Source organism: Poecilia latipinna, unplaced genomic scaffold (assembly GCF_001443285.1).
Source record: "Poecilia latipinna isolate Pla-1442-1.1 unplaced genomic scaffold, P_latipinna-1.0 Scaffold860, whole genome shotgun sequence".
Classification (NCBI taxonomy): Eukaryota; Metazoa; Chordata; class Actinopteri; order Cyprinodontiformes; family Poeciliidae; genus Poecilia; species Poecilia latipinna.
The window spans coordinates 214,723-237,177 of record NW_015113476.1 but is presented as its reverse complement, the minus strand read 5'-3'; the positions used below and the strand labels follow the sequence as shown (position 1 = coordinate 237,177).

The 22,455-nt window shown below is 35.1% G+C and overlaps 2 protein-coding genes across 6 annotated transcripts in view; one reads left to right on the top strand and one right to left on the bottom strand.

Annotated features, from left to right (window-relative positions):
- Positions 1–1,615, top strand: part of LOC106956962 (neural cell adhesion molecule L1-like protein) — a 53,204-nt gene extending 51,589 nt beyond the window's left edge. For all 3 annotated transcript variants that reach the window (XM_015048104.1, XM_015048103.1, XM_015048106.1), the window contains one exon: positions 1,452–1,615. In XM_015048104.1, coding sequence (XP_014903590.1) covers positions 1,452–1,609 — 158 coding nt within the window. In that variant the 3' untranslated portion in view covers positions 1,610–1,615. The remainder of the gene's footprint in view (positions 1–1,451) is intronic.
- A 2,101-nt stretch (positions 1,616–3,716) lies between these two features.
- kif15 (kinesin family member 15) lies at positions 3,717–21,704 on the bottom strand. Of its 3 annotated transcripts, none has more exons than XM_015048114.1 (35): positions 21,521–21,704; positions 21,251–21,281; positions 20,362–20,548; positions 20,205–20,281; positions 20,064–20,101; positions 19,887–19,984; positions 19,515–19,694; positions 18,556–18,765; positions 18,345–18,470; positions 17,322–17,444; positions 17,068–17,236; positions 16,111–16,202; positions 15,828–16,037; positions 15,564–15,741; positions 15,344–15,485; positions 14,337–14,478; positions 13,228–13,395; positions 13,024–13,152; positions 12,865–12,949; positions 11,375–11,540; positions 11,152–11,302; positions 10,420–10,505; positions 10,256–10,334; positions 10,074–10,160; positions 9,888–9,992; positions 9,667–9,789; positions 8,575–8,723; positions 8,396–8,477; positions 7,149–7,313; positions 6,909–7,012; positions 6,762–6,828; positions 5,681–5,718; positions 5,460–5,592; positions 4,196–4,327; positions 3,717–4,121 (listed from the first exon to the last, which is right to left on the bottom strand). In XM_015048114.1, exons 1-35 carry the CDS (start codon positions 21,537–21,539, stop codon positions 4,047–4,049), a joined length of 4,146 nt encoding a protein of 1,381 aa, XP_014903600.1. In that variant the 5' UTR covers positions 21,540–21,704; the 3' UTR covers positions 3,717–4,046. The 3 variants fall into 3 exon arrangements, with proteins under 3 accessions (XP_014903600.1, XP_014903599.1, XP_014903601.1); XM_015048113.1 differs by having other exon boundaries at positions 8,396–8,488; positions 8,577–8,723; positions 21,521–21,703; XM_015048115.1 differs by having other exon boundaries at positions 8,396–8,488; positions 8,577–8,723; positions 17,101–17,236; positions 21,521–21,703.
- Positions 21,705–22,455: the final 751 nt, after the last annotated feature.

Below are 22,455 nucleotides of genomic sequence, written 5' to 3'. Positions count from 1 at the left end.
TCTTCCCGAAGATGTCAAATTGACTTGAACTGCTGTTGAAATGCTTTCATGGTCACATCATTTGTTTATGTTCAAGGTTCTCTGCCCTTCAATGACATTTTATTTAGTTTTCATTGTTTAATGCATTTATGATTTTATAGATATGTTTGCATTTTAAATCAAAAGACTTATTGTGGATGGACAGATTAGCTTTAATTCTACAGGCTACTGTAGAGGAGGTTCTTAGCACCATCAGTCATTATTGTGTATGTGCTGCTAAATGTGCTAATGGCGGAGAAGCAACTTATAATTACAGGAAAACTGTTCATCTACTGTCATCGGTAGGCATGCTAACTAACCAGAGCTAGCCCTAGCCCTTGAATTTTGCTAGTCTGAGCTGAACAGAGAGCAAGTGCTACGCTCTGGCTAATGCTAGAGCCCTCCTCTTGACTCTGATTGGTCATTTCTGACAATGAGCGGTGCATTTCTGCAGATGGCAGTAGGACCACCGGGAGGATGCTGAAGAGCTTCATTTTTTTCACAGATTATATGTTTCATAATATATTGTTATATAGTTTATATTATTTTTAAAAGTTACATACTGCAGCTTTAACTAAAAGCTTTAATGCTTTTTTATTGCCCTACCACCTTTGGTTGTTTGTTTTTGTTTATGCCAATGGAATAAGTATTTTGTCATCAATATTAAGGAATAATTGACTTAAACAAGCTCTCCAATACCGTCAAGTCAAGTCAAAATGTATTTATATAGCATATTTACAACAGCCTCAGCTGACCAAAGTGCTTCACAACAAACAACATCACAGGGAGATAAAGATATTAGCATTATGTTCCCTGCTGACAAGTAACTTCTATGTTAGATTTGTCTTATTCTAGACATTTGCACTAAAAATTAGACCAAAAATACATGGTAGGATTTTATGTTTTTGGAATGTAAAGCCCAATTTATACAGTTTATCTGCGAAAAAAGTTGATTTGATGTTTAGTTACTCTTTAATTCATCCAATCTACAGAGAGCGGCAATAACATTGCTTTCCCTGTAACTGCAGGTCATTGAAAACAATTAGGTATAAAAATGAAGGTAATGATTTATAATGCTTGATCATTTTGCACCACTTATGACACAGAAGACAGAAAAACCACGATTACGATAGTTTCACTACAGCTGCTCCGCTGTTCAGATTTTGTTTAAAAGAGGACATCTACAGCGACGTCCTTGTGAGTGACCCTGAGCAGGTGTTATTGTTTAAGTGTTGGGTTTATGTGAGAATTACACCTGATTCTATCATGAGCAGAGTCACTCAAGGGAGAAATGTTTCTTTGTCGGTCCATGTCTGCAGGCCTTGGATAAAAAACCACAGCATTACTTTATACTGCATAGCACACAGTGAAGAGGTGACTGTCTCTCTCTGTGCGGTGTCTCTATGATAACATGGAGCTGACTGTGTTCCCAGGGCCTCCAGAGTGGGAGTTGGAGCCACAGAGCCAGCTCAGTATGATCGGCTCCCATATCCACATCAAGTGCTCGGCCCGCGGCGTCCCAGAGCCCACCATCACCTGGAGGGTGAACGGCCAGCTGCTGCAGGGTCAGTCCCACGACACTGACCATTAAACACTGCAAAAACTGGATCTTACCAAGTATTTTTGCTCTAGTTTCTAGTACAAATAAATGTATACACTTGATTATTATTATTTTACTATCATTATCATCAACATTTGATATTTGTTTTTTTTTATTATTATTTTAGTTGGTATACTATATAGATTATGAAGTATATGGTGTATCAACCAATCAATTAGGAGTTAGAAGTGTCAGTTTGTAATCATTTTGTTTTAGGTAATATTATTTATTTATAGGTTCTTTAGCACAGTAAATTGCATGTTTTTTAATTACACATTTCTGCTAATTATTGAGTTGGTAAGTGATGATTTTTAATAATTTCTGGCAGATTATTTCACTTATAACATGGGAAAATATTATACCTGTGGAAGTAGTACATTGTCATCAATATTAAGAAATTATTGACTTAAAACAAGCTCCTATATTTTGCTGAAAAGTTACTTTTAAGTTATTTTGTCTTATTTCAAGTGCACTAAGATAATTGTAGTGCAAACTAGTCCAGAATTACTTGGTAAGATTTTGTGGTTTTGCAGTGAAAACGAAAACATTTTCTGTTTTTGGCTTTAAAACAAAAGAAAAAAAATGTTGGAAAGTCGAGAAAATTAAAATGGAATCAACTGTGTTTTTCTGCAATGTCTGGCTTACCGTGAGGGAGAAGGATTGTGTTATCTGAGACCGGGCTGACCGGTTTCATTTATTTCATTTCTCATTTCCTTAGAAAGCTAAAATGTCTCAGTTTTTAATTTTCTTGTCCTTGAGAGCCGTGCTACTGCTTCACAAGAAACAGAATATTGGAAAGTTTACTTGCCAGACCTGGTTGGTTAAATTAGCAACAAAGCTTATATTCAGATCATTGTGGCAAATGAGCACAAAGAGCTCATCTTTCCCTAAGCTTGCATTTAAATGTATCTGGAAGAGGTTTGCTGGCATAAAAGTAATAAAGAATTCTCAGTTTGTTTTATTCAGCCAACGTCTCTAAAAATCCTTACAAATCCCAACAATGTGTAATAAACACTAAAAAGCATCTGATAGCCTCAAAACCATTGTCCATGAATTCATTTAACTTTAGATGAGACAAATGATTCAGTATGAGATTCTCATCTTGAAATACCTTTTATACAGTATTAGAAATGCATGAAAAAAACACAAATAAACAAACCAATTCTGTTTTTAATGAGAAAATAAACATTTAATTGCCTATAATGCAATAGCAGCATTCCTTTAGTAAACGCAAAGGATGCATCTGCTGATAAAAAATACATCTAACAACATGTGAAAAGTTCAGCACTTTCTGCTCGACTTCAAATTGATTAATCCATTGTTAAATTAGTTTATGATTATTTCAATAATCAACTCACTACAGTTAATCTGATTAATTGCTTCAGCCCTATTCCAAGTACCATATTTTCCGCACTATAAGGCGCACCTAAAAACCTTCAATTTCCTCAAAAGCCGACATTGCGCCTTATNGATCAACGACAACTGACGTCATCGCGCAAGTTCAGGTTCGAGTTGCTAAGCAACCGATCTGGCTTTAGATCGGTTGCCATGGTCTTCCTTTAATAAGAGGAAAATAACATGATGCGCAGTTTGAATTGATTCATTTTAGATATTTGGTAAAAAGTGATTAGAAGCCTATATAACACTGGAAATGCGGCTTTTCCCCCCTCCTAATTTTAAGATGATTTCCCGGTAAGAATTGCTTCTTATTTTGATATTATGACTACATTCTTGTATTTAACAAAAATAAACCAAAACAAATTTTCTTACCCTGGCACTAATACTCCGTCATGCAACTCACAATAGGGTTGATTGAAATTAAAGATAGTTTTTCCAAACAAAACCAAAAGAAATTGGATTAAAGTCTGATCTGGTAAATATTATATATATATTTTTTAAGCTATATGCTTATCACTACATTGTGGCAAATGACAGAATGGACGCCATGTTAGAACTATCCCCGTTTTCAGATGCAGGAAGAAACACTTAATCTTCTATATAACCCATCTAGCTTAGGTTTTTCTTGCAAATATAGAAAGTTTTTATTTCATATTAAATTTCTCCTTTTATTCAACCAAATAAAAAAATATTGCAAGATGTTGTACACAAAATGTAATGATTAAAAAACAGTTAACAGAGGTGAAACATACTGGCTGTACATCTCAATACAATACTCATTAATCAGGTGATCTGTTGACCATTACAGCACCAGACAACAGTATTTAATAATTACAAACATCAATATGTGGCCTGAGAAAAAAAGTGACCAAAATAACCCAACATGTTTATATGATAGCATGTGTCCCAGCAGGACATTGGGAATATAAGTTTATTTACCAGAATTTAGTAAGAATATAGCTACCACAACTGGAATCGCAAAGTTGGATAAAAAAAAATATAATCTGATTTGAAAACTTAAGTCGAGACTTCACATCATGTCCGGCATCAGGATCGCAGAGTCGTCTCGCATCAGGCTGATCTCCGTTCTGAGTTTTTCATTTTCCTTCATAACAAAAGCAATTAATTTGGTGCTTTCATATTTTATCCCACCAAAACTTTCATAAGAACAAAGTTTACCTCTTGTAGTCTAGTATTGTCCTTTTTCAGTTTGACCAGGTATTCAATCCTCTGTTTGTGGTTCTTATGTCCGACGAGTTTTCCGTTCTCCTCAGAGAGTTTTTCATTCTGCCTACGCAGAACCTCGTTCTCCTGTCAGAAACAGATTTTACGAAATCAGTGATGTTTCTGCAGATCTTTATGGAAGAAGATATGAGAAGACTAACACTTTAAATATTCCCTTCTTCCTCAACATCATCAGTAAAAATCAGATAAAAGTATTTTGAAGTAGTTGGTTCATTTATGTTTTTGTCTTTTATGCTTGTCTGATAGAGGAACCTACAGAAGACAATTAAGGCCACCAGGGAAAAACAACAACTTTTTTTCTCAGAATTTTGACTTTAACCTTCTAACATACATCAGAATTCTGAAAAAAATTAATAAATAAAAAAATAAATAATCTGAGAAAAAAATTATTCTGAGGAAAATATTGTGAGGGGGGAAAAAATCATTCTGGGGGAAACAGTCAGAATTCAGAGGGAAAAATTATTGAGGAAAAGGTGACAATTCTAAAAGGCAAAAAAAAATCTGAATTCTGAGAAATGCAGAATTCAGATTCTAAAAAAAATCTCTAAAAAATGTTCTCTTTAAGTTTTCTGTCATTTAGCTAATAGAAATAATTTTGGTAATTCTAACTAACCTAAAACAAGATAAGTTGTAGTTTGATTTAACTTCAGATTGAGAAACAAAATGAATCCATGTCTTTTTATTAGGTGTATAAAAAAATCTGGCAGAAATCATTCTGGGGGAAACAGTCAGAATTCAGAGGAAAAAAATAATTGAGGAAAAGGTGACAATTCTAAAAGCCAAAAAAAAAAAAAAAAAAGAGAAAAAAAAACTGAATTCTGAGAAAAAAGTGAGGGGGAAAAAAAAAGGAATTCTGGGAAAACGGAATTCTGAGAAAAAAGAATTCTCGAGGAAAAGGCCAGAATTCTGAGCAAACAACGGAATTCTGAGAAAAAAATTCTGAAGAAAAAAATAATTCTGGGGGAAAAAAAAGCAAAGTGCATAGTTTTATATTTTTTTTACACCTTTGCCTTAGTTCCTGCTTTGAGTATGTTCTTTCAGAAAATTACATTTATTTTTTTGAGTCTATGCCCTCCAGGTAACGATTAATTAATTACCAAATTAATTAACGATTATTTGAATAATTGATTCATTATGATTAATTGTTTCAGTCCTGCTCAGAAGTACTACCAGCAGGGTGCTGATCTCCAGTTCTTACCTGGAGGAGTTTCTCCTCATCGTGAACCCTCAGGTTCAGTTCTCTCAGCTCCAAGCAGCGGTTCCTCAGCTCAGTCGTTAACTCTTGAATGCAAGTCTGAGACTGAGCAAAGGAAGATTCCTGGTCCTGCAACCTAAGTAACAGAAACCAAGAACAAACCTGGTCAAACACTGTCAAAATATTAAAGTCAGGATTTCTTTCACAAATTACTCAGCGCTTACTTTCTTTGAGCAGCAGAAAGCCTCTGTAATATTTGGTTCTGGAACAGAAAAATCGTGTTATAAATAAGTCACAATAAGGTATAAATCAATTAATATCATAAATTAAAATCAGCTCAATAGTTTTATCAAATAAACAGGCAGTTTTGCCTGTTTTCCCTGTGTGAAAACAATCATTAATAATTTTTGAGGGCTGATTTTGTGTACAGATTTCATAATCCATTTTATTTATTCAATAAAATCCCCACAGTGAAATTCAATAACTTCTCAAGTATTTTCAAGGTAAGTTTTCAAACTTTTCCAGCTCCAGATTGTAGATAAAAAAACAATCTAAACAAACTAAAAAGACAACAGTTTCATTTCACTTTTATATATGAAATATATAATATAAATATATAAAAACATAATATGTTCAATAAATCATTCAGCCATTAGGACTAATAAATATTCACTGCATTGAAACAATCAAAACAAATCGTGTTGAGGAAAAGGCTAATTAAATTTTTAAAGAAAGTTAAAAAAAATCTCTAAAAATTTTTCTCTTTAAGTTGTCTGTCATTTAGCTAATAGAAATAATTTTGGTAATTCTAACTAATCTAAAACAAGATAAGTTTAGTTTGGTTTAACTTCAGATTGAGAAACAAAATGAATCCATGTCTTTTTATTAGGTGTATAAAAAATCTGGCTTCAACTGCTAATAAAGTTTTCCAAATTTAGGGTTTTAATAAAATGTTAGATTGTATTTTATTACAAAACCATTCAGTTAGAATATCAAGCACTTCAAGGACTTTGTTTGAAAATCAAACCTTGAAAATATTTAACTTAAATTAAACATTTTCAAGGATTTCAAGCACCTATACAAACCCTGTTTATTGTTTCATTTGTGTTTTTATTTCTGTTTTATTTATTGTTTCTGTTAATTCTTTTAGACAATTAAAATGTCTTCCAGTAACAGTGTTAAATGTTTTCATTGTATTAGTTGAAAATTGTCTCAAAATGGCAATAATATCGCTTATCGCAATAAAATCTGGGACAATTTATCGTGAAGTAACATGTGTAATTGTGAGTGAATAACGATCCAGACCTTTTCTGCTCTCTCCTCCTCCAGCTGCTTCAGCACAGCCTGCCGAAGGTCTTTACCCAAATCCTCACTGAAAAAACAGGAAGATGTTCTCTAATTTCTCTGATGAAAGGTGAATAGTGACAAATGTATTCAGTGAAGAAAGCCAACCTATTATTATTTCCAGTCGGAGTTAGCTGGCCCTCCTTGGTGTAAAACTTTTCAAGCAAACCCTGAATCTCCATTCGAACTATTTCTTTCTCTCTCAGCTCCTCCTGGAGAAATGCACAATGTGAATATTGATCGTATTAAAATTCAACTATCATATAAATACATTCACTTTGTCTGAAGCTGAAAGGAAAACTACAAGTCATTTTTTAAAAGTAGGTACAGATATAATTTAGTTTGCACCTTGAGTCTTTGGATCTCCTCATTTTTGGCGCTCCTCTCGCTGTTCATCTCGGCCAGAAGAAGCTCCATGCTCATCATGGAGGAGCGCCGGTTCTCCAGCTCTCGCTCCTGGCTCTCCAACACCTCGGTCAGATCTCTGTTAAAGCTCCCAAAACCACAGGGAGTCTGAAGCAGGAAAAGCAAAACAGATAAATATACACATGAATGCATGGTCAGGGTTTCTGTAGCTTTCAGGAACTCCAATTTAAGACTTTAAGACCATTATCAAGGCTAAAATGTACAAACTTCATCCATCCAACTGGCAATAAATTTGCACTTAGCAAAAAAGTTAGCTAGCAATAGCTTATTAGCATCTAATTAGCGGTAGCTTCAACCACCACAGAATGTACTCAAGATGTACGAGTGCGCCTCAAACTTTTGCCTGACAGAAAAGCCACGCAAGAAAAAAATTACAAAGAATATACAATTAAATAGTTCTGCCACAATAAAATTGAAGACCCGTTATTGACATATTAAAAGCCAACTTACTATTTCATAATGAATTTAAAACATTTAAAGGCCTTAATTTTAGATTAGGGCTGAAATTATCAATCAGATTGATCATGATTAATCAGATTAATCACGATAAATATTTGCGATTAGTCAGTTATTGAAATAATTGTCAACTAATTCAGTAATTAATCGCTAACTGTAATATATTGGAGTTAATATGCTGAAAGATCAGCCGAGCCAGAACAATAATTCAGGCAAAATTACACAAATAATTATAATCTTATTTTGTAGATAAGATTAAAAAACACTTTATAAATTTGTTCTATCAAGTGACATAGTTAAATCTTCACCTGCTTCAAAAACATCTGTTGCTGTCCAATTATTAATTGGTTATTACAAAATTTAGTCATGTAATATGCAAATAAAACATTCATTAACGGACTCTCATTATAGGAACATAATATAATTATTTGTATCTTTTAAGGTATTTCTAATATTCTATTTAATAAAAGCTTACGTGGTTAAATGAAAAATCTGCAGAATATTCCAATTCTTTATCCAATGAATCGATTAATCATCTGAAAATTGTAGCTTTAGAAATTTATTACATTGATTATTTTAGCACTTGATTAAATAATAGCTGCATTCTTTATGAGATTATAAGACTTTTTAAGGATGTGCAGACAACCTGATGATGCATTTGCTTCGTATCTGTTGGGATATTAGCGGAATAACCAAAAACAAAGAGTTTTTACCCTGTTTACTGATTTAGGTGTGACCGTCGGCTCCGTCGGCTTGAATCCTCCATTTCTGACCGTTTTCTCAACAGCCTCTTGCTGCTGTTGCACCTGGTCAGAAAAACGTTGTGGTGTTTTGAGCCAATCAGGACTTTTTTTTGTTTGTCCTGTAATAATAAGGTTAACATATAAAGTTTACCTTCTGCTCTAGACTCTTTATGATGAGCTCTTTTTGCGCTGCTTGCTCCTGTGTGGCATTCAGGAGGCTCTGCTGCTCATCGCAGACCTTCATGAGTCTCTCAACCTCCTCAGTAGCATAAGTTATTTCTTCCTGCAACACCTCAACCTACAAAAAAATACACACATAAACAACTGCATTAAACAGCATATAATTATTAAATAAGAGTAAAATAGTGCTGCTTCTTACAGGCAACAGTAAAGGGAAACTTTCACCAGGTTAAAAGTAAAGCTTCGCGATAAATTGATTTTATCGATTGATCAAATTTTAGATTTTAAAAGATTTAATATTTTGAAAATTCGTCTTTATAGGGTTAGTAACTCCTTTGGTCTCCACAGTTTAGAGTGATGTCAGCAGGTCCAAGGCGGCCATCTTGTTTGACGAGTGTTTTTTACAGCTTCTATTTATTTGGACTTTGAATTCAAGTCAACTCTACGAAAAAATATAAGGGTTTGTGTTTTTATATCAAGAATGAAGTCACATAACTACAAAAATACAATCATAGATATACGAGAATAATTTCATATGATGATAAAGTCAAAATAATGAGAAATTAATATTACCAGAATAAACTGAAAATGAAAAAGTTGTAATATTATGAGAAATTCAAAACAACAACAAAAAAGTTAATAATCCATGATTATCAGAACATCTTTTTTCACAGAATTTTAAGACTTTCTTCTGGTAAAATTTAGTCTGCTAACATTATGACTTTATTGTCATAATTAAACATAAATTCTCACATTCTGGCTTAAATAGTCTCACAGAAAGGATGACTGAAGTAAAACTTACTTTTGAAAATATTTTCAGTCGGCTGTAATTTCTTTATTAGAAACAAAAACAGCAAAAAACAATCGAGTAAAATCAGAAATTGGTTCTGGTTTGAAAGAAATCTAATATTTTATTTTTAAACCGTATCTTCCAGCTTTGCCTCATCAGAGGAGTAAAACATGTACATAAGGCAGATTTCTGAGGGTAAACTTTGCTTCACGCACATTAACAGGATTATAATCCCACGCACATTAACAGGATTATAATCCCAGTAGATTACCTCTATCTTGTTGGAGGCCATCTTTCTCTCCATAGTTTCTTTCAGTTCACCAATTTCAACCTGCATCTTCTGGTTCTGCTCTCTCATGCTGTCCCTTTCACAGCAGGCAGAATTATACTTAGCCTGGAACAGATTTAATTATCACATTAATTTAATAAAAACTGCCAAAAACTGCAGTGGAACAATGAAAACTGATGATCTAAAAAGAGGAAGAAGAGCACCGTCAGGTCTTTAATGTCTCCAGACAGATGAACGATGTTTTCCTCCTTGTGGCTCAGCTCAGCTCGAAGATCTCTGGTTTGGTTCATGAGGTCCAACAGGACATCCTGATGAAGAGCACAGAGACGTGTTCAGACACGCAGCAGACACACCGATGTCGCGCTCAACAGGAAAAGAACTCGGTTTACTTTGTCATGTTTAATCTCCTGCTCCAAGCTGCTAATCTTTCCATTTGCAGAGGTCAGATTCTGCTCCAGATCAGCGAGTTTGGATGACTTAAAAACAAAAATAAAACAAAAACGATGAATTAAAACGGTGGATTATTCTTAAACCAAATATGTGTTGTTTGCAGACTCTTATTGTGACCAACCAGGTTTAGATTTTGTAGCGTTAAATCTGAGCCTTGTTTTCTGAGCTGTGTGTTCTGCTCCATGGTTTCAACCAGTTCCCTGCAGAAGAGGAAACATTCGCCATGTTGGCATTTGAGTCATAATAATAAAAATAAACAGAGATTTAAATCCTCAAGAAGCTCACTTCGATATGTTTTCTTTGTTTTCCTTCAGCTGCGACATCAGACTGCTGGTGCACTCCCGCTCAGCTTCCAGCGAATTATTCAAATCCTTCAACAAAAGGGAAAAAACATCAGAGACAGAATGAGAGCTGTGACTAACAATTATATTACCAATCAATGATTCTGGTGATTAATCAATTAATTAGAGACACTTTTCACTGAAGTAATAAAAATAAAAAGATAATTCTGTCTCTTTTTAAAATAAGATTTTATTGCCTAAAATGTAAAATTGTGATTCCTTTAGTGAACATGTGATCAACTGTAGCAATGATGCTTCTGCTGCAGCTAAAAAAATACTTTTAACATCAAAATGTGAAAAGCTCAACCATTTTTGTTTGACTCAACAATACACAGCAGGAACAATTTGCTTATTTGTTAATTAAGCAAGTATAGCAAAAGGTGATTAATAGCCGATTTTTTTGTTTTTAATGAATTTGCATTTTGTGTAGAACATGCGTACAGTTTTTTTTTAATCTTAAATGCAAGTATTTTTTGTGCAGTTTAGACTTATTTACTGCTCTGATTGTGTTGTTATTTCAGCAAATGGCTGAATCTTTGAGTCTATATACTCAAGTTAACAATTAATCCATCGCTAAATTAGTTGATTATTTCAATAATCGATACATCGTTCCGGCCCTGAACAAAACGTGGCTGAATTTCAGAGAGATTGTTGTAAAGTTGAGAGTTTCCATTACCAGGACCTCCGCTTTAAGCTGGTCGACCTCCTTCTGCCTGTCGCACAGCTCCTGTCGCGCCTGATCAGCATCAAACTTGGCCTCAGCCTGCAGCTGGTCGAAGGAATCCTGCAGAGTTCGGTGCTGTTCCAGAAGCTGCTCCCACTCCAGTCTGGAAATGGGATGCAGAAGATTTTAGCACATAAACACATGAGAGCAGAGAGCAGATCGAGCTTCGGCTTACTGGACTTTGTCGAGTTGGAGCTGGGTGCCGATCAGGTTGCTGGAGAGCCGACTCATCTCTTCCTGATGCTCACGCTGAGTTTCTCTGAGCCCGCTCTTCACCGAGGTCAGCTCCTTGTCGGACGACTGCAGGACCAAACGCAGATCTCGGATCTCGCTCCTCAGAACTGGAAGTCAGAGAGGAAGCCATCCTGAGCTGAAGTCAAAGCCAGGGGTTCTGCAGGTTTCACCAACTCAAATTTAAGACTTTGAAAGACCTTTTTAAAACCGTTATGAATGGAATTTAAGACCTATTTCTCCAAAGAAATGTACAAACAATAAATTTGCACTTACCCATGACGGGCGCAAAAAAGCTAGCTAGCTAGCAAGGGTTTATTAGCAGCTAGTTAGCGGTAGCCGCAACTGTCTTGAGTCGCAGAATGCAATAAAGATGTCTGCATTTTGCCTGACAGAAAAGTCCTGTGAGAAATAACTAAAAAAAACAACTCAATATAGGATGAAATAGTCCTGTCATGACAAAGATTATGACTTGTCATTAACATCTTTAAGCTAGTTTACTTTCAGAGCTTAAGATATTTTAAGGCCTTAAAACTTTTTAGACCACAAGGAATTCAATTTAAGACCAATTTCTACAAAGAAATTTACAAACTTTGTCCAGCAAACTAGCGATAAATTTGCAGTTACACATGATAGAAAAGCTAGCTAGCTAACTGGTAAGGGTATGTTAGCAGTGAGTCAAAGAACACAATGAAGATGTCTGCGCATGACTCAACCTTTTATGTTATAGAAAAGTCCTGCGTTAAAAGAAATTAAATAAAATACATGGTTAGGACAGGCCTATGAGCAATGCAAAACATGCTCATTACATTTTTGTACAAAATCATTCTTAGATAAGATTTTAGTCAATTTTGAGTTCCTTTCAGAATTAGCTCTTTTAGGGCCTCCTGTCACTTTAAATCCAAATTAGCTGCTGCTGGCCACGCCCCCAAGCTTAAAATGGCTGCAGATAGATGCACAATTATGCAACTATACATTTTTGAAAAGCAGAAATGGAGCCTCCAGCACAATCAACAAGAACGCAGCAAGTGCTTTCTGAACAGAAAGCCAAAAACAAAACACTTGTCTTTCATATGCCCCTAAAACTTTTCCAGCACATGTAGAGTTAAAACCAGCTGGAGTTCTACTTGGGTTGCTAGTTAACAGGCTGGGCTTCACTGGGGTTGCTAGGTAATAGGGCAGTCCCTACTGATTTGTGACAATACATTCTGAAAGCTTATGAAACGGCTCATTTTCCAGACACCAAAAAAACAAATTTATTGCCAAAAAAAACTGTTTCCTTGAAGCACTTGGGCTGCTTTTAGAAGCAGTTGAGACCCAAATTGAAGAATAAAAACATGCGAAATGTGAATTTTGCATATTATGTCCCTTTTAATATATTTTTAAGGAGATAAGATATTTTACAACTTTAGTTTTAGACATTTTAAGCCTCACCTTCTGCAGCTTGCTGTTCAGACTGAAGGCTCTCCTGAAAGCTGAGCTGATCTTTGCTCCTATTGGCTCGTTCTGCATGAAGTTGCTGCAGAGGATGCATGTTGGACATGATTTAGAGACACAAAACAACATCTGAGTAACTTCAGGTGTGACTCTTACCTCCTCCTTCTGGTCAGACTCCTGAGAAATCACAGCGATCTGCTCCTCCAGCTTTGCAATTTGCTGCAACAGCTTGCTGTTATTCATCTCCTCCTCATTTAACTGTGTTTGGACACGACTCACTTGATCCTGGATGACAAACATTTAAAGGTTAAAGGAGGAGCTCTGACTGCTGCATGTAAAAGACAACCTGCATTAGCGCACCTGAACATGACGCAGCTCTTCTGTCAGGGCCATCTCCGTCATGTCTGACGGAGGCTGCTCAGACCAGATGTCTTCTCCGTCGTTTTCAATCCCGTTCAAATGTTCTGGACTGGAGAGCGGAATGAGCCGCGACCGCAGGTTGTATGCTTTAGTGGGCGTGGTGAGAATCTGATAAAAGAAATTTAAAAAGATGTTTTAATGACAACATAGATTTGGCTACAATATTTTCCAATATTTCACTTAAATAGCATTTCTGACGAGAAGAATCATGAAGTTGAAAATAGATTTTTACATGAATTAAAATATTTTTTCTTACTGTCTGACATTAATAAGACTAAACTTATTTGCTAAATACAAAAACAGGTTACTTAGTTATATATTTTTAGTTCTATTGAATCTGCACATCCTAAAAATTTTCCATTAAAGTTTTAAAGCCGTTTTTATGCAATATCAGAAATACAAGATGAAAACAAACAAATAATTAACAAATTTACTGCCAAAGATGCAATAAAATAACATTCCTTTAGTGTTACTTGATTATTTGCAGCTAAAAAAAATATCCAAACATATAAAAAGCTCAACTTATAAATCGCCATCCTTTTTTTGTGATTATTTTTTCAATTAATTAATTATCGGATCACCAGAGGTGATAAATACAAGGTTGTTTTTACTGAAGTTGAACTGGGAGAGGGGGAGAACATATTTACAGATAAAGAAGTTTTTTTTACTTGTTTTTTAATCTAATTTTATTGTTTTTTTTGTTGTTTACTAACTGCTTTTGCTGTATTTTTTATTTTTTTTTTAGCAAATTTATTTATTTGAGTGTGTGCACGCCAATGAATGATAAATTGGCTTCTATATTAGTTGATTATTTTAATAATAAATTGTTTCAACCCTTTTGAGCTGATTCACTCACTCCCATACTGTTTATACTTTTATTTAAACATTTCTCTTTCAGGTATCTGGCATTTAGCAAACACTAAACCTAACTGACATGAAACAGGACAATTTTAGACTGATTTAATGTCAGACAATGGGAAACACAGCTACGTTTCTTCTGATACGGTGAATGTAAACATTTGGTGTCGGCCATGTCTCTACAAACTCACCTTTATTGTTTCTACATGAATCCTGTTGAGCTCAGAGACTTCGTGTTTTTTGCATGCATGAGTGGCTTCCAAAATGTTTTCCAGGTGCCTGTTGGATTTCTCCAGGTATCTTTTGTCAGACTGCAGCTGAGACAGCTGTTTCCTGAAAACACAAACGTCTGAGTCAAACGATGAAGAACTCACAGGATTCGTAAGTGAAAGAAATCATCGTCAAGTCAGAATATCAGCAAATACAGTCAAAACATGTTGACTTCTGCATTTAATTACAAAATAAAAGTGAAATACATATTTTTCACTGTTTATTTTGTAGTTGAGAGCAGAATACTGTGTAAAATCAAGGGTTTATGTTTGTGGAAAACATAAATCAAGAAGAAAGCAAGAAAATAATCTATTCTCAGATTTTATTCTGATACACAGATTATTGATGAGGATTTGACATTAAGATCAGTTTTTAAAGTCCCTTTTTTTAAAAAACTACTAAGATTTAAATACCACACAGTATTAACACTGATTAGTGTGCAACATTTATGAGTAAAATATATTGTTATCCATTTTATTAATACTCATTGTCACTCTTAAAAATATTTTGAATTTAATTCATTTTTAAAATACATGCATCTACTTTGTTTTTCTACTTCAACGTAAAACTACAATATCAAAATGTTCGCTCAACCGTTTCTCTTTCTCGTTCTGGACGCCATCTTTGTTTCTGTCTACAGCTCGGATTAAGAATGATCAGGGCGCCCTCTGATGGACGGAGGCCAAACTACAACACTAAAAGGTCTAACCAGTCGGTATTAATCAACTGGAATTAATTTTAATATAATAAATCATTAATCAACAATTCATTGTAAATTGATTAATCCCATCCTTAATAAATACACTTTCTTCAGATTTTATTCATCAGTAAAGATTAGAGGGTACACAGTAACCTTTCTTTACATTTCTAATTGACTAGTTTTATAAATTGTGCTTTCATGTTCTAATTAATTTCATTCATTCCTTACTTCGTGATATCTTTGTACTCCTCAAAAGCCTGCAGGGCAGCTGTGAGGTCTGACTGTTTCTGCAGCAGTTTAGCATTTAGCTTTCCGATCGTGGCTGCAGACGCAGAATCTGTCACAGACAAAGTCGAAGCAGCCGTAGAAGCTGTGGAGGAGCAGCAGGTGATTATTAAAACTGAATGTAAAGAATGTTCTCCAAAATATTTGATGCCAGCAGACTTACCTGGAGTCAGTTTTTCTGACTCCAACGCCTTTCGAAAGGCTTCCTCCAACTCAGCTGCAACTTGGGTGGAAACTTCTTCACATTTAATCACAGATTCAAGAGATCGCAGCAGACGGTTCTCTTCTCTGAGGCTGTAATTCTCTGCTGCATACCGAGTCATCTTTGGATGATGGTCAACCTTAAAAGCAACAAAAGGCAAGCAACAATCTTTTAGATAATTAAATCATTAATGCTTATGAGAGAATGCTAAAATCAGATTTTTACCTGATCACTTAAGATCTTAATCTCTTTTTTCAGCTGGTCAATCAAAGCCTGAGACTCGGCGTCCGTCGTCGAGTTTTCTCCCGCCTTCAGCTTCTTCTCCAGACGGGAGATGTGGTCTTCTCTGAACCTGATGATCATTCTGCTGGAGTGGATGAACTTGTCTTTCTGGGTCCAGGCCTCCTCCAGCTGAGCCACTTTCTTGAGCAGGATCTGATCAACGGTAAATGAAGCCGTCAGAACCCGCAGCCCCACAGCTTCCCAAAGTAAATTAAAATCCCTCCACCTTCTTCTCCTCGTTTTGCTTCTTCCACAGACGCACAGCAGCCATGTACTTCCCTTTATACAAAACATCCTGCTGATTTTCAACTGATGGACCTGGAAGGAGTTTCAGAACCAGAATTATGTTAAAACGATTAATCTGATTAATCAATTATCAAAATAATTATCAACTAAATTAGTAATCAATTAATTGTTAACTATTGTAAACAGATTCAGGTTATTGGCTGAAAGAAATAACATATTCAGAGCAGTAATTAAGCTAAAACTGTACAACCCCCCCCCTACATTTTGTATTTAAAATAAAAAAAATAAAAAAAAACATTTCTGTAAATATGTTAAAACCAGAATTCCTCAAGTGGCGTAGCTTTAGCTAAAGGAATGTATGTTATTGCATTTTAAGCAAAAATTATTTCTTATTCTCATTTAAAAATTATATTGAATTATTTATTTTTTATGTATTTTTCATACAAAAATCAGCAGAAAGTGCCAGTTTTCTTATCTGATTAATCGATTAATCATCAGACTGATCAATTACTACAATAATTATTAGTGCAGCTCTAATGCATTTTAAGAAACTCAAATAAATTTTTTTAACTCGTGATAACTGAAAATAAAAGCGAACAAACTGTTTTAAGTATTTTTTTAAGGGTATTTTGTGTCATAAACCAATTAGTTTTATTTTAGAAGCGGCTACTTGTCCCTGTGAAGTCAGACATTATAAGTAATGAGAAATCTGAACACATAAATTAATGTAACAAAAATATGGACACCCCATTAAATATTCAGTTCTTGACCAAGAATTGTTTATGTTTTATTGTATTTTTCATTTTTAATCTCTGAAAGACAAAATGGTTTAATTGCACCCAAACAAAAATACCTGACCTAATAGTTGATGTTAATCAGGCTCTGATTTTATACTTTTGAGTATCGACTTTGAAATTGTTGCTTGTGAAGTTCCTACTTGGAAGGATGCGATTTATTTGCACGTTTTTACCCATGAGAGGCTGAGGTCCTCCTGGTGCAGAGTCTCCTGCTGAAGAGGTCAGAGCCTGAACAAGCTGCTCCTTCAGCTTCTTCACTTCAGCCTGTAACTGCTTCACGTTCCCCTGTGTGTCCTCGTTAATGACAGCCTGCAGGGAGCAAGAATCCCGAAACATGCTTTAGCAAAACCACAGAAAGGTCTGTAGAATTAAGAGAGAAGGAATGATGAAACACCTTGTTCTTGATCAGCTTTGCTCTCTGGGCGAACTGCAACGTGGACAACGTTTCTCCAAAACACTTTGAACCAGGGTGAACATTAGCTATGATGTAGGTCTTTGCATTTCCTCCAAGAGAATCCTGAAATAATAAAAAGAAATGTAAACAGATGCCATCCTATGTGATTATTGAGAACTAGGATGCAAACAATTAATTGATGATTAATGTTGTTGTTTATTTTCTTTTAGATTTAAATTAGTTTCAATCGATTAACTAATACTATCCGCTTATATTTTTTTTTTAGTATTGTAGTTTGGCCGCCATGCAGCAGAGGGCGCCACTGGTCATCCTTAAGTGGAGTTGGTTACACAGAAACAAAGATGGCGGCGGGATCGTGAACGTGAAAACGTAACGGTCGAAACAAAGTCTGGTTTGGGATGCAAAATGCACTTTATGGAGTTTAATTTTGAAATATAAACACTCGACAAACTTCTTAAGTTTTCACCTTAGTAGCATTTTTATGGTAAATTAAATAGCAGCGTCAACTTGGCATTCAAAAATTGCTAATGTGCTACGATGACAGGAGTGACGCAGAAAAATTGTAACATTATGGAAAAAACATGATGCTAATAAACACGGTTTATTTAATGTTGCAAAGTTTTATCATTTCTTCAAGCATTACAACATAGTTCATGTGAGATTAACTGTTTCACGTTTTATTATTTTCAACTTTTATTTTCCACCCAGCAACTTAAAAGGTTCTTTTTCTGTTATATTTTTTAACAAAAAGTTAGTCCAGTAATGTGAGAAAAACAATTTTTGTTCAGTCAGTATTTAATACATTTGACACAAATTAATATTCAAATTAATTTATTTTAATTCAGCTTATTATGAAAAATGTAGCCCTTCGTGTTATGGAAACACAGGTTTTTAAGAAAATGTCCACTTATCAATTAATCATTAGTTGATTTATAACTTTAGATTAAGTCATTAATCTATAACTTGCATCCTTACAGAGAAGGCAACACTACAGATGCTTACTTTGAGGAGGAAGGTGAGTTTAGAGTCCCTGTAGCAGATGTGTCTGCTCTTCCCGTTGGACACGTCCACCAGGGCCATGATGACCTGACCCAGGCACATGAGGGAGCGATTGATGCTGCTCGCCTCCTGCAGAAGAGGACCAGACGCCATTACAAACAAGATTTTAAAAATAATAAAAAACAGGAGACGACTATCTGACAGAAAGCTGCACCTTGAGTCTGGACCCCTCAGTGTGGGTGTCTTTCTGTCTCTCGGATCCGGCCAGATCCACCAGGTTGAGCTGAGAACTTCGGATGTTCACCACCTCGTTGCGGGACTCCTTGGACTCCAGCGTCATGGTGAACACGGCGTGAGATCTGGAGGACTCGCGGTTCATGGAGGTGGAGGCCACACGCCGGTTTCTCCAGCCCATAGAAAGAACCTGCAGGATTTCAGAAGCCAAGGCTTTTTTTCCTCCCCAAATAGTAACATTTACATTTTATGGTAAATTACATAAATACATAAATGTGGAGCCTATATCACTGCATGTAACGTTTTTTTTTCTTCTAACTCTGTTTTATGTTTGTAAAAACGGAAACAAATTACATAAAACAAAAATCAAAGAGATTAACTGTAACTGTATAAATGTAGCATTATGTGAAACTACAAATGAACATTACCAAAGCAGTAAAGACAGTAAATCTTGGTAGAATGAAGTGGCATCCTCTCTAAATGTTGTATTCTTCATTATAAATTATGTTTTCTATGTTTTTCCCATTTATCCCAGAATTTGAAAAATAAGTTCATCTCTAAATTGACTGTGAATGTTATTTTTCCGATTTTGTAAACATCTGATACCATCTGAGCACATTCTTGGGCGGTTGGTTCTTTTTCTACAATCTGTTTTTTTTGTAATTTCCTTTTTTACAGCCACTACTCGTATATCATAAAGGCCTCCACCTATTTATTGCATTTCATGAGTTTTGCAGTCCATAAAAATTGTTTTGAAATGTGGTGGGATAATTAACTGCATTGTTTACAATATTTTTGGAGAATGACATTCCCTAAATATATGATAATGATGAGCAGCTTTTAATTGTAACAGTTTAATCTTCCTTCTTGTTAATAAACTGAGACATTATTGAATCTTTACTGTAATCTGATTACTGTCAGTATTGTAATCCATCCTACCTGATAAGCTTCAGCTGCTGAGTTCACAAACTTCTCCACAGCTCCTTCGACAAACACGCCTTTCTTAATGTTCTCTCTGAGGAAAAGGCTGGCAGATGCTGAATCCAGCAGGTCGTAGATTTGTTCGTTATAGATCTCGATAAACGAACATTTGCAAAGGAAACTCTTTGAATTTCCAGACTGTGTTAGAGGAGAATAAAAAGCAACCATGAGTGGAAAGATAAATCAACAGTGCTATGAAAAGTGCCGTGATTTGGATTTTTTTTATTCCTTTAATAAATTAAGTCAACTTTTGCAAACTGATTTTTGAATTCAAAGAAGTTATCTTTGAAATTAAAAACTGTTTAATCTAATCTGGAACATTTAACTCACCCTTTCCACTTCTCTGCCAATAAGAAAAAACAGATACTCGAAACTTCGCGGTATGACCCCCCTCAGCTCGTCTGTGAAGTTGTCCAGCTCAGACGGACCTGCAGCCAGAGGGAGACAGATGTGACTTTGGTTCTGTCTGATTTTTCAGTGAAAACAGCAATGGCGGTGAATACGAACCGAGCATGGTGAATGTTTTTCCTGAGCCTGTTTGTCCGCTGCAGAATCAAAACAGGAATCTCGTCAACGGCTGAATTGAGGCATTACATGCAGAACTACATGGTTCTTTTTATTTCATAAAGTAAGACATATAATACTTACTAAGCAAATATAGTACCGTTATATCCATTCATGCAAGACTCAACAATATTTTTGGCCACACTGTTGAAAACAGAATCCTGTTGCAGAATAAAAAACAAACGTTAAAGCTGTAGATTTATCCTTTATGTTTATGATAAACTGACTAAACATCCCAGACCTGAGATGTTTGCATGTCGGCCACATGGTCGTAGGTGAAGGTCCGTGGTTCTGGCTTTGAGAGCAGACGGATGGTGTTGGGTGAGCTGACGTTCAGACACAGACTCTGATCCCCGTCTGTGGTCAGCCCAGTACCCTGGGTCAGAGGTCGCACTCGTACAAAGACTTTGATGGAGTCGCTGTCCCCACTGCAATGCAACAAAAAGAATAATCCAACAGGCTGGCAGAGTATTCACTTAACAACCCGTTAAGTGAATATTTGATGTTGAGTTGTTGGAATTATAATCTCTCAGCTGTACTATTTTTTTAAAAAAAGTGATCACAGAATGCTGAATTTGGGTGTTTTTTCTCCACAGGAATAAAATTATACATTCAGGCTCAATAGTGGTGACAACTATTTGAAGACGATTTATTCTGCATATCCTGCAGATGCTTAATTGGACTGAGTCAAGCATCTTACTTCAAACTAGGCCTGTGCAATATGCCTTAAAAGTAATACATAATTATTTCTTCTTTAAAAGAAATTACGAATAAAAGATATGTTCAAAAACTTGCTTTTATTTCAATCATTCCTTCTAGGAACCTAGTATGAACAGAAACAAAGTGCTAAAAAAGGAGTAGATCGAAAACTTATTCTCACTACCCAATATTTAACATTAAATTAAAAGTATAAAGATGTATTTTTATATATATATTTGATCATATTCGGTTCAAATAAACTTCTACAAAAACACTTCATAACTCAGCTCCACGCGTCCATTACAGCTGGATTACTGTAGAACATATTGATATCTTCCTTTTTTAAATTCATATAAGTAGATTTTGCTCTTTCTCTGCACGCCTGTAAAAATAAAGAGCTTTATCTGAGTCGTGTCCTGAGCATTTATTACCTGGCAGCAAGAAGAGTTGAATCTCCAGATCCTGAATTAACAAAAGAAAAAAAATCAATTAGATTAAATATTTCCCAAGTCAACCCAATGAGGAGCTACGACAGATAAATGCAGATAAGCTAACAGTCAGAAATGTAAGAAAGCCCGTTTAAAACACGCTCTCTTTTTAAGCCAGCAGTGGATTTAACTGCGGTTCGGATACTAACAGAGAGACAAACATTACTATCCAGTTGAGTTAACCGAAAAGAAGGTTTCGGACTCCAATCTTACCTTTTCCACCGGAACTCATTGTAGCAAACGTTAATAAACCACACAGAGTGAACCGTGTGTTTGTCTTCAAAGTATCTGGAACCACAAAACTACAAGATTTTAGCTAACATTGTTTACATCCTTTAAAATTGGCGGGCGGATTGCTCATCTACTTCTTCCGTCGTCGCTGTGTACAATCCAGCTGATTGGTGCGCCACTGCCCTCTACTGGCCTCCTCCTTTTCTTTTTTTTCTACAAAGAAAATGCAACAGGAAACGCTTCACAAATAAAAATGCTATTTAACTTGTATAATAACTTATATAACAGAGCATATTAAAAGAGATGTTTAATTAAAAGAGAGCTTTAAATAAACTGTATTTTGGTATAACACTTCCTTACAAAGTTATTTGACCTTATAAAGTGTTTAAAATACGGGTGGTCTTTATAAGTCTATGAAAAACAATGCAGCCATAAGGAAGTAATTATTACCGTATATTTAACCCTTAACAAATAAACCAACTTTTATCACATTTAAAGTGAAATGCCTTTTGATCCAGTTCTGAAACTCTTTCCAAAAAATATTCATAACGTTTCAAGGGGGAAAAAATGTTTTTGCTAACAAATCATAGGAATTGGTATTTGTTTTTACAAAAAGTTGTTACAACAGTAAACTTCATACATAATTTTTAAATGGATTTTTTTACTTTTGTTAGAGTGGAAAGGAAACATATTTGGTCCTGGTTTATTATTTTAAAGCGATAGTGTCATAATTAAAAAAAATAGAGCTTCTTAACTAAGCCAGTATAGACTGTGATAAAGAAATCAGGATCATCTATAAAAAGGAGTTCAAGTAACATCCTGTCATGAAAATAATTGAATGTTTATGAGAATTGCGTGGTAACCTCAACCTCACACCTACTTGGATCAAACACTATCTTGGAACGTCTGTCATCTTT

Excerpts from the sequence above, each read along its gene's own strand:
- kif15 (XM_015048113.1), bottom strand. Across the intron at positions 10,335-10,419 it reads AACAAAGAAAACATATCGAA|GGAACTGGTTGAAACCATGG; the intron begins GTGAGCTTCTTG and ends CCTCTTCTGCAG. Across the intron at positions 5,719-6,761 it reads AGGAGGAGAGAGCAGAAAAG|AACCAAATATTACAGAGGCT; the intron begins GTCTGGATCGTT and ends TTTCTGTTCCAG.